This window comes from Cherax quadricarinatus, chromosome 18 (assembly GCF_038502225.1).
Source record: "Cherax quadricarinatus isolate ZL_2023a chromosome 18, ASM3850222v1, whole genome shotgun sequence".
NCBI lineage: Eukaryota > Metazoa > Arthropoda > Malacostraca > Decapoda > Parastacidae > Cherax > Cherax quadricarinatus.
The window spans coordinates 2,396,007-2,408,558 of NC_091309.1; the positions used below are offsets into that span (position 1 = coordinate 2,396,007).

A 12,552-nucleotide genomic window follows, 5' to 3' on the forward strand; every position below is an offset into this window, starting at 1 on the left:
TTTGTTTACTTTTGAACTTTAGCAAAAATCGAACATTTCTGCTACTTTGAGCTCAATTTTGAGGTACTTTTCATTGTGAAACCAATCAAAATCATCTCAAATTTTGTAATATGTGTTCCATTCTATAAAATGAGACCAGGAAAACTAGAATACAACCATAAATACCATACGAAAATACAGTGCAAAGTAGCTGTTTTAAACCAAAAACACGGTCAAAGTTTCTTTTTCTCATTATGCACTGTGTGCTGCAGGATTTTTTTTATACTGTGCACAATGACCACAGACCCATTCTTTCATATGTAGGCCTATCAGCTTTTTCTCGCTAGATCTGAAGGCACTAGAATTTACGTGTACTAGTACGTCCATAACCCTGGTGCGTAAGCCATACTAGTACATCAGAAACCCTGAAATGGTTAAGATGCTGTGTATTGGGATACACAGCATCTTTAAGCTATCTTATAAAACACAACAGAACCCCTGTATCTGCTGATTCAGTATCCACAGTTTCAGCTATCCACGGTTTACTGTGGCCTAAAAATACCTCTTAATTTTGCATAATAATGGCTTTAAAGTGCAAAAGTAGAGAAGCTGGCAGTTCTTCAAGGCCTAAGAGAAGCCATGAAGTGCTTCCCATCATTGAAAAAGTGAAAATTCTCCACTTACTGTGCAAAATTTATCAATTAAACTTTATAATAGGTATGAAAAGGACTCACATACATTGGGTTTGCTACTATCCAGTTTCGGTATCCACAGCAGGTCCTTGGAATGTATTCCCCGAGGATACGTGGGTCCTACTGTATTAAAAATAGGTTTAAAGCAGATGCAGTTACAGGCACAGTATTAAAATTAGCATTGTTGTAACTTACAGGCACAGTATTAAAATTAGCATTGCTGTAACTTACAGGCACAGTATTAAAATTAGCATTGTTGTAAGTTACTGTCTGGTTATAACAAAACTGTTTTTTTAAAGAAAGCATCACTCATTAAAAGGATACAGTAAATCAAGTGTTGATGTGTCATACATTCTCAAATTCTTCATGTTCTTTGTGTTAGTTTTCTTCTCCTTGGCCAGCTGGTCACGTTCAAAGTGCTCCAGGTAATCCAGCGTGAGGGAATCGTAGCCATTGCTACTTGCGAAGGATATCCAGCAGGCAGCTAGGCTCTCCCCATCAATGCTATACTGAGTGCACAACTCCAGACCTGGGGACCAGTTACAATATTATTTTCATGGGGAAAAGTTAAAACCATATGGCTCATGCTGCACTTGAGAAGTGGGAGGCAATCAGGTTTAATCTGGGAAAAAGGAGGATAGTTCCAATTTCTCAAATCAAGAGCTCTTCATTGGCATCAAGGTACAGTATTATCACTTTCAAGGAATTATCAAAACAGGAATGTCCCCCTTTGCATATTTTGTGCATACATTATGGTTTGGATGTCAGATATGGCACATGTCAAATAAATATTAGTAATAAATTTCAGACAATACTGTTTCACATATACATTACCATACTAATCATTATGGAAATATTTCTTGCAAAATGGATGGCTAAAAGAAAAAAACATGTAATTGTTATGAGAGCACAAATTAGTTATAAACTTTGGTAATCAACACCAACAAATAGTTAAAAAAAAATAACTTGAGCAAACACTAGGACATTTATTTGAAAGCATTTTGGTCCCAGAACTCATTGTATGTGGACCTAAATTAAAAAATGAATAAAAGAATCAAGATTTTACTCCTCTGCAGAGGTTACAATGTGTAATTACAATTTTGATTTGTTAAGTACAAAGAAAGCCACTATCATGCCGGGGCATTTCGGGCAGACTGATCCTAGTACAGCCTCTCCTCACTTAATGACAGAGTTTTGGTCCTAAGACCACATCAGTAAATGAATTCGTCGCTAAGTGAGGAGCATACCATAATGTAGTGGATTTGTGTCAACCATCAGTGATATTGTTTTAATGTCACCTTTGCACCATTTATAACATTTCTGGTATATTTTTGCACCATTTATAACATTTCTGGTATATTTTTAAATGTACAGTTGTTTACTGTATATTAAAATAAAAAGAATAGAGGAAATCAGCTCCAGTATACATTATTTAGGTAAGCATACTGGTCAGAGAGCCTGTCATAAGTACGAGGCGTCGGTAAACGAGTATGTCACTAAGTGAGGAGAGGCTGTACATAATAACCACATACAATGGGTATAAATTATTCCACACAGAATCAACAGGAAAGGGACAGAATTGTTATGTATGTTAATGGAAAATTTCAACTGTTGCATCAGAAATTATATAAAGGTGGAAGGGACAGAAAGTGAATCTGCTTAGCTGCAGCTTCTTGAAGGGCATGAAAAGATGTCTTAGGTGTGATCTACGGATGCCCAAATCCAGTGAGTGACCTCGATAAACTTCTTTGGTATGAAATTGCCAAGGCATCCAGTAATAAAAATGCAGTTTTAATGGGAAATAAGCCAAATTGATTGGAGCAATTTCACATGAAATCTAGTGGGAAAGTTGAAGGAATCAATACATGCTGATGCAATTCAAAGCAACCTTGAAAGGCATAATTTGAACACATCTCAGCATGGTTTTTTAAAGGCGATTCTTAAATTATGAATTTACTAACCTTTCTCACTACAGTATTAACCCTTTCAGGGTCCAAGGCCCAAATCTGGAGTCACGCACCAGTGTCCAAGAATTTTCAAAAAAAAAATTTGTTATTTTTTCTTATGAAATCGTAGAGAATCTTTTTGTGAAGGTAATAAAACAAAGTACAAAATTTGGTGGAAAATTGACGAAATTATGCTCTCGCAAATTTTGATGTGTCAGCGATATTTACGAATTGGCGATTTTGCCGACTTTGACTCCCATTTTAGGCCAATTACATTATTCCAATCAACCAAATTCTTAGCTATTTCACTAGTATTACTTCTATTCTATCGATTGAGCACAAGAAATCGCCAAGTCAACTGTTTCAACTACAAAATAAAGTGATCGGAAATTGTTAATTTGGCCAATTTAACACAAAGTTCAAAATATTCCAATTTCAAAATAGGGTCCAGAATAAACAATGTAGGCATTCCTGGCACTAAACTAACATTTCCTCTGTTCATTAGTTATGTTTTGAGGCTTTACAAATAAATTCCATTTTGATTTTTTATTCACATAATGAATTTTTATTCACACCAAAAAATAGAAGATTTACTGTTATGCAATACTGTAATAATTGTATAAATATCATCACCATATTTGTGAATGTATATTAGACCCACCAGCTGACGTGTATTAGACGTGTGAGGTCGTTTGTTTACTCTTGAATATCGGCAAAAATTTAACATTTCCGCTACTTTGAGCTCAGTTTCAAGCCATTTCCAGTGCTAAAACCAATCAAAATCATCTCTATTTCTGTAATATGTCTTCCATTCTATCAAATGAGACCAAGAAATCGCAAATACAACTATAAAAAACATACGAAAAAACACTGCAAAGTTGCTGTTTTAATCGAAAAATCATGATTTCAGTTTTTTTCTCTCATTATACACAGTGTGCTGCAGGATCTGTTTTATGTGGTGCACACATACCACATAGATGTATTCTCTCATATCTAGGCCCAAATGTACCACTCACAGTTTATCAGAGTGAGCTGAGCTCATGGCGTAGATCTACGGTTTGGACACTCACCGTAAAGCCATAGATCTACGGGACGGACCCTGAAAGGGTTATGAGTCAGGAGACCAAGAGAAAGAATACAACAATGTGTACATGGACTTCAGCCAGACCTCTGATAACGTTCCACAGAGTAAGAAAGTAGCAGCAAATGTGCCTGGGTCAAGGCATAGCTGACAAACAGGCAACAGTTTGCAGTAATGAGAAAAAATCAGTTTGGGGTCCTGTTACATGGTGTGCCACAGAGGTCAGTGTTAGGACCTTCGTTGTTCACAATCTACATGAACAAGACAGATAAGGGGTAAGAAATGGCATAAGACACCAATAAATGTGAAATAAGATGAAAGTGCAGTATCAGGATATTTAATGAAAAAACATTTTGCCACAAATGACTTTTTCAGCCATTTGTGGTGAAACATTAGAATATTTTAATACAGCACATCTTAATTGACAAAGATTTGGGATTATAAACACAAGTTTGCTGCCACTATAATAGGATGTCAAATAATATCTGATGAGGACACTAGAAAGTCACAAATTGACCTAGATACACTAGTGTTGTGGCTGGAGATGGGGCTGATGCAGTTCAATGCATACAAGCACAAGGTTCTAATCCTAAGAAAAGAAAAAATACTGGTGCTTAGAAGCTAAATAATGTAGATCTTATTGTGTGAACAAGATTTAGTCCTGGTTAGCAGAAGTTTAAAGCCAAGAAAACAGTGCAAAAGTGTTCAAATTAAAGCTAATGGAACTCTTGGCTTCATGTCCAGTATGGGACAACAAGCCTACTGCAGTGTTCCTCCTTTCTTAAGGTTATACAGGTCTTCAATGTTATACATCTTTGGTTAGGCCTCATCTAGCTTATGCTGCTCAGTTCTGGTCTCCCTTTTACAGAATGGAAAAAATGTATAGGAAAATACAGTATAAAAACAAGAACGACAGCTGTCTTCATGTATCAAAAACCTTTCCTACAAAGATACGCTGAAGGCACTGAATTTGCACTCTGGAAAGACATAATTAGGGGATATGATTGAAGTGTACAAATGGAAAACAGGAATAAAGGGCTGCTATATATAGCAAGCTGAAAATAGTTTGCACAAAATGCTTTGCATAACAGTGCCTTCCTTCTGAATATGCATTTGTATCAAACTGTATTTGCACGAATCTTATCAAATAAGCAAGTTTGCCGATGACACTGAAATAGGCCATCTGATTAATTCTGATGAGGATGCTAAAGCACTACAGGAAGATCTGGATAGATTTTATGCAGTGATCAGTGAATGGCAGATGTAGTTCAACATAGACAAATGTAAGATTCTCAGCCTGGGAAAAGATAATAACCATGGCGCTTGTAAACTGCATAATGTAGATCTTACTCACTCTGAATGTAAAAAAAGCTTTAGAAGTTCTGGTTTGCAAGACAAACTGCATAAATGCTCCCAATGAAACAAAGAATTTTTTATTTCACATCAAGATGTATAAATAATAGAAGTGTGGTAAAAATGGCTTGTAACACAGTAAGACGTGTGCAACGGTTGGGTATCATTATTGTTCACAGAAGTCCTCAGGTTATAATTCAACTTTATATATGCTTGGTAAGGCCTCACTTGTATTATGTTGCACAGTTCTGCACAGAATGGACATAAATGCATTGGAAAACTGAAGGATGACAAAGTTGATCCTTTGTATAAACAATATTTCCTACAATGAACCCCCCAATGGAAACAAGTCACTGACTTCTTTTTGGGTTATCCTAGGTAGGTTACACTATGTATGGTAACAGTACTTGTGTCTACTTATGCCTCAATAAACTTATTAAAGATAGAGTGAGGGCAATCTAGAAAGGTGTAAAATTGGGGAAGATATAACTGAGGTGTATCAATAAGAAGACAAGGATAAAGGGGATATAAATAACATGATGAAAATATCTAACCAAGACAGGACTCACAACAACGGGTTCAAATTGGAAAAATTTAGATTTGAAAAAGATATGGGAAAGCATTGGTTTAGTAACAGTTATGGATGAGTGGCACAAACTCCCAAGTAGTGCTGTTGAAGCTAAAACCTTGAGAAGCTTTAAAAATAGTTTATAGTACATGATAGGCATCCCACAGCTCAACTGGTAGTGCACTCAGTTCACACACTGAGGTTCATGGTTCGATCCCCAGTCCAGGTGGAAATATTAGGTCATGTTTTCTTAAGACATCTGCTGTTCATGTTCACCCAGCAGTAAAATAGGTACCTGGGTATTAGTCGACTGGAGTGAATCACTTCCTGGGGACAAAACTGATCTAATTTGCCTTAAATGTTCTGTGCAACAAAGGGCTTTCTATATAGTATGTAACAGATGTCAGCTAGGCCTGTATACCTTGTACATGTACTTAAGAACATAAAAAAGAAGGAACACTGCAGCAGGCCTACTGGCCCATGCGAGGCAAGTCCAAGTCTCCTACCGGCTTAAGCCAATGCCCCAACCTAGTCAGGAGAGGTCACATTCACTTAAGGAAGGAACACAACTGACCTAGTAGCACAAGCTAGTCAGGTCCAACTCACACCCACCCACACCCACTCATGTATTTATCTAACCTATTTTTAAAACTACACAACATTTTAGCCTCAATAACTGTACTCGGGAGTTTGTTCCACTCATCCACAACTCTATTACCAAACCAGTGCTTTCCTATATCCTTCCTGAATCTGAATTTTTCCAACTTAAAACCATTTCTGCGAGTCCTGTCTTGGCTGGAAATTTTCAGCATGTTATTTACATCCCCTTTATTTATTCCTGTCTTCCATTTATACACCTCAATCATATCCCCCCTAATTCTACGCCTTTCTAGAGAGTACAGATTCATAGGGAAGATTTCTGATACACGGGATCAACTTTGTCATCCTCCTTTGTATGTTTTCCAGAGCACTGTACTTGTAGAAATAAATATTATTATTATTATTATTATTATTAAGAGTGGATGTGGGTGGGCGGGTGTGAGTTGGACCTGCCTAGCATGGGTCAGTAGGCCTACTGCAATGCTACTCTTATATGTTCTTGTTTTAACATTTAAAGCTAACTACTGTAACTTCTATACATGGTTAACAGAAATAAAGATCTTTTTAATTGACCTATGATAGGCCTCTTAGTAATGGATACAAGCTGGAGAAATTTAGATTTAGAAAGGATATAGGAAACTTAAGGCAATATAGGTGTAGATGATTATTATAATCAAGGGGGAAGCACCAAACCCGTAGGATTATACAGTGCTTGTGGGGGGGGGGATGTGGAAAGTATTCAGGCTTAATATAGGGAACTGGAGCAGAGATCCAATTCCCCAGATCAAGAGCCCGTCACCAGCATCAAGGAACCTTCCTTCAGGGGAAGATATAGATGAGTGGAACAGCACAGGAAATGTCACTGAGTAAAGAACAGTTTTAAATATGTGTGTGATGAGTATATGAGTGAGTTGAAGCTGTGTAGTATGGACCAGTAGGCCTTCTGCAGTGTTTAGTAAGTTTATTCAGGTACTGGTACATAAATAATTACATAAATTATCATACACAGTATGTATATAGATTATTACACAGGATAACCCAAACAAGTCACAGTGAATTATTACCACTGAGCTTCTCAGTATTATACTAGACTGGCTTATGGTTTTTCTTCACTAAACAAAATATGTCTATTATATAGCTATTTAATATTGGAGAATATATGAATAAAAAAAATCCCCCTATATTTAATATCAGCCGTAATTATAGGCAAATAGTATATTGTATGTTCAGTATGAAGTAGATGCAGGGAGAGTACATAGACAGCACTAGTAAGTACATACTTACACCTGTGTAGTAACTTATTATCATCCAGACACACACCAAACGTCTCAAAATCCTCAGCAATTTGTTGAGTTGTGGACATATTGTAGAGTAGTGTCCCCCTGTGGTGCTCTCTACCACCTCTCCTCTTCTCCACCAGCCAGACCAAGCCACATTAATGAAGGTTTAGTGTGTGTGGAAGGAGAGTGAGAGTAGAGAGAGAGACAGCAGCAGCAACAAGTGGTCACACACACAATGTGAGACACATTATGGCCGCCTCTCACTTACCTCACTCTTCTCTGGTTCTTTCTTACCTCAACCATCACACTTTTCTAACACTAACTTTGGGTAATTATCTCTACTCTTACACTCACAACACTTTGTACTGATGTTTTTTTTTTTTATTTTTGTGTGTGAGGTGTGAGAGAGATTTATGGAGGTAGTTACCTGAAGGAGTGTTGAGAGGAAAAAGGGCATATAATAATGATTGCCATGGTTTGTGTTGTTATTAAACAAGTTTATAGATGTATATAAGTACAAATATCATACCTAGTAACATATATGTGTAAATTATCCAGGATAACTAGACACGGTCAGACAAATTGACTTAAACCCCTAATGAAAATAGGTCATTTTGACCTTTTTTTTTTTTTGTTATCTTAGGTAATTTACATATATATTATTATATATAATAATTGCACTTATGTGTATGTGTACCTAAATAAACTTACATAGTGACCTGGGTCTTTGTGTTGTTATTTAGACCACAGCTTTATCATTCAAAACTTATTTCTTGTGCAAATTATTATAAAGTATAAAGGATGGGACACCTTTATGTGTTTCTCAAAATTTATTTTTTTCTTTCCTCCAAGTTTTAGTTAACATTTCTGGCCCAACATGTGAAGTGATCATTAATGGAGAGACAAGACTGACAACTACCACATTAACATTGTTCTGTCAGGACTGTCAGACAGTACTGTCAGCTAGCTGAAAGTCCCATCTTTGAGGCTGACTCATTTTTTTAATTGAAACTAATTGCACTGACTTAATAAAGCCATATAGCATGTATTAATAGGATATTGAGTCCTTTTATATTCATTGTAATTTAAGTAATTTATATTTACAATCACCTAAGAGATTGTATGTATAAAACCACTCGGTTGTCATGGCATTATTAATCTTAAATTAGTCTTAAGTTTGCTGGAAATGTTCTGTATATTAATTAAGAGACTTTCTGAATACATACTTAAATATTATTTACCTTTATACAAATATTGTATCATGATGAAATAAAGTGTATTTTATCTATATCTAAGTTATCCTGGGTAATTTACATTATGATAATTGTACTTTTTTATTATTATTATTATAATCAAGGGGATTATTATTATTATAATCAAGGGGGAAGCGCTAAACCATGAGGATTATACTGCTCCTGGCGGGGGGGGGGGGATGTGGAAGGCATTCAGGCTTAATTCGGGGAACTGGAGCACAGATCCAATTCCCTAAATAAAGAGCCCCTCACCAACATCAAGGAACCTTCCTTGAGGGGCTAATCAAGGGGAAGCGCTAAACCCGTAGGATTATACAGCGCGTGAGGGGGGGATGTGGAAGGTTTAATTCTGGGAACTGGAGAACAGATCCAGTTCCCTAGATCAAGAGCCCGTCACCAGCATCAAGGAACCTTCCTTGATGGGGACTTTATGTGTAGCTGTACCTCAATAAACTTATTTACACCAGCTCAAGGACCAGTCGAAATAGTCACTGAACTTTTGGGGGGAGTTATCCTAGGTAATTTACACTATTTATGATAATTTTACTTGTGTGTACATGTACCTAAATTAACTTACAAACTCCAAAATGGTTACAACTAACCATAATTTGTAAAGGGGGTAGAGAGGTAAGCCAGCTGAAGGCTTCGGTCAGATGATCAAAACCTCCAACGGCGCCCCCCTCAAGGAAGGTTCCTTGATGTTGGTGAGGGGCTCTTGATTTAGGGAATTGGATCTGTGCTCCAGTTCCCCGAATTAAGCCTGAATGCCTTCCACATCCCCCCCCCAAGGCGCTGTATAATCCTCCGGGTTTAGCCCTTCCCCCTTGATTATAATAATAATAATCCAACGGCGCCCGTCAGGAAGCACTTGTCTTGTTCCATGACAAACTTGACCTGACCTGACCTGACCTGACCTGGCTCCACCTCCACTAACTACTTCCTCATCCCTAACTCTCACATTTCCACCCTCCACACACTTCTTCCCTCGCATAATCCTGCCTTCTGAGCTATATAACCCATACGGGTTTGGAGCATAAACATTATTTGTTGGTAACTTATTAGATTCCTAGGAGAGCACTAAACCCTGAAAGGGTTATTGTGTCTTGTTCCAGTTACAGTATTGTGCCTTTTTTTTCCTTTATAAAGAACGTTTCACCAGTGGTTGTCCCGTAGTTTGATTGGTAGCGCACTCAGCTCACACACTGAGGTCCAGGGGTCGATCCCCGGTACGGCGGGAAACATTAGGACGTGTTTCCCTATGATACCTACTGTCCATGCTCATCTATCAGTAAAATAGGTACCCAAGTATTACTCAACCGGTGTGGGTCGCATCCTGGGGCAAAATTGGCCTAATATGCGGGAAATGCTCTGCATAAGAAGGGAATTTCTATATACTGTAGTATGTAAATGATGTCAGCTAGAACTGTATACCTCGTACTTGTAAAAATAAAGATTATTATTAAGGTAACTTCCTCGAAGAGTAAAATGCAGAACATTCACATCAGGGAGTGTTTTACGAAAAAAGTAATGAACCCTCCAAAATATCTTTATTTCTACCAGTACATGTACAAGGTATACAGACCATAGCTGACATCAATGACATACTACTATATTGAAAGTCGTTTGTTATGCTGAGCATTTCCTGTAAATTAGGTCAGTTTTGGCCCAGGATGCAACCCAAGCCAGTCCACTAACACCCAGGTACCTATTTTATAGTGATGAATGAACATGGCCAGGGAATATAGAGTATCCAGGCTTGATTCAAGAAGAAAGGATAGCTCCAGTTTCTTGGATCAAGCAAACCTCAAGCAAGCCCTTGAAGGGCTTGCACCCAATATTATTATTATAATAAAAAAGAAGCACTAAGCCACAAGGGCTATACAGCTTGCACCCAATAACGATACAGGAAAGTGCTGTTTTTGTAATACATGTACATACTACATTCATGGGGAAGCACCAGACTCACTGGGATCATAGATGATACAGCAATTGGGGATTTTTTTATCTACATTATTATACTGTAATCATGGGGAAACACTAAACTTGTAAGGTTCACTTCATACAGAACCTGGGGAATGGGAAATAATCACGTTTAATCAGATGAAGGGGCAGGTAGCTCTTATTTGTTAGATCAAGAGCGCCTTACCAGCTTCAATGCATATGCCTTGAAGAGTAGTAACATAAGATGAAACCTGTAGGGGTCAATTATCATTATCAATTTCAGGGTAATACAGCACCTGACACAACGGGAAGCAACTGAGTTTGTGACAGGGATAATGAGCCCTTCACCAAGGCTTAGCCTGAATTGTCATCACATTCATGGGGGAGCACTAAGCCTGTAGGAATGGAGACATTCAGATTTGATCAAAGGGAAGGGCAAGTCTAATTCCCTGGACCAAGAACCCCTCCTCTACTTCAAGGAACCTCCCTTGAAGGGCCAATCATATAGTGCCTTGAGAATGAGAGGTACAGTAATTAGATTTGATCCAAGGAAATTTTTATTATGAGGAAGCCCTGAACCCATAGGAGTCATACAACACCTGGGGAATGGAAAGCAACCAGGTTCAATCCAAGGAAGAGGACAGATCCAATTCCTTGGATTGAACCCTTCACCAGCATAATGTAATCTCCCTCAGAAGGGATCCAGGAAAAAAGGGGGTAGCTCCAATTCATTGGATCAAAAGTCCTTCATCAGCATCAAGGTACTGTACCTCCTTTGAAGAGATTTAAACAAAACAGTATTACTGTCAGCAAACAGCTGCAACAAAGAAGACTTAACTAGGGTTCCTTAGTGTGCTCAATATTATTATTACGTAAGGTAATCTACAACCACATTTTGCAGTTCCACTTCATTACATTTGACTGTATAGCCCTTGTGGCTTAGTGCTTCTTTTTGATAATAATAATAATTCATTACATTTGAGAAAGAGAGTCTATCTAGTAGTGACCTACCAAATAAGATTGCTAAGAAAACTTTTTTTTTTTACCACAATGGCCCTCTCCTTCCCAAGGTAGGGTAACCTCCCCAAAAAAGTTAACACATTCACCACCATTCAATCAATAGTTGTTGTGATAGAACTGCACAGACAACACAGTTCACATGAGTCTTTGAACCACATTAGCGCTGTATAGTCCTTGTGGCTTAGCGCTTCTTTTTGATTATAATAATAATTTGAACCACATCCCCCACCCTTCCTTCAGAGTGGACATTGTACTTTCCACTTTCAGGATTCAAGTACAGCCAACTCATCTTAATTCCTCCATAAATGTTACTTTGCTCATACTCCAACAGTATGTTAAGCCATAAAACCCACTTGATTTACTGTTGTAGTGTAAGCAAGGTAATATTTATAAAGGGATTCAGGAAAACTAGTTAGCTGAACTAGGAGTCCTGAAGGTGTCTAAAGGATGGATGGGAATATTGTAGTTCAGAGGGCCACTTGAATTATGGTGCCTGTATTCACAAGAAAAATATTAACAAAACAGCATAAAACTGCTATAGTTGGGAGAGCTTGGCTGGTCATATAGTAGTCTAATATGTTTACAGCCTCACTAAGCTGAAAAAAAGTATTATAACTGTACATAAAATTCATGGGAGGGAGTGGTAACTCATAGGCTTTGTACAGTAGCAGGGAAATGGAAGCAATCAGATTCAATCCAAGGAAAAGTAGAGTAGTTCAAATTCTTTGGATCAAAAGCTTATCAGTATCAAGGCATCTCCCTTAAATGATATTTTCACAAACAAGCACTTAATGATACAAAGCTTCATCCATGTTTGTTACTTATATAATTATTACAGT

General features: G+C 37.6%; 1 protein-coding gene across 3 annotated transcripts in view; it reads right to left on the reverse strand.

Annotated features, from left to right (window-relative positions):
* LOC128689331 (DNA polymerase alpha subunit B) overlaps positions 1–7,787 on the reverse strand; it is an 81,916-nt gene extending 74,129 nt beyond the window's left edge. The window contains exons 1-2 of one of the 3 annotated variants that reach the window (XR_011392127.1): positions 7,504–7,787; positions 996–1,200 (exon numbers count right to left, since the gene is read on the reverse strand). Coding sequence is in view for 2 of the 3 variants with exons in the window: in XM_070086063.1 (XP_069942164.1) it covers positions 996–1,200; positions 7,504–7,582 (284 nt within the window). In the remaining variant the exon portion in view is untranslated. Of the gene's footprint in view, positions 1–995; positions 1,201–7,499 lie in introns of all 3 variants that reach the window. The other 2 variants (XM_070086064.1, XM_070086063.1) reach the window with 2 other exon arrangements.
* Between the last annotated feature and the right edge of the window lie 4,765 nt (positions 7,788–12,552).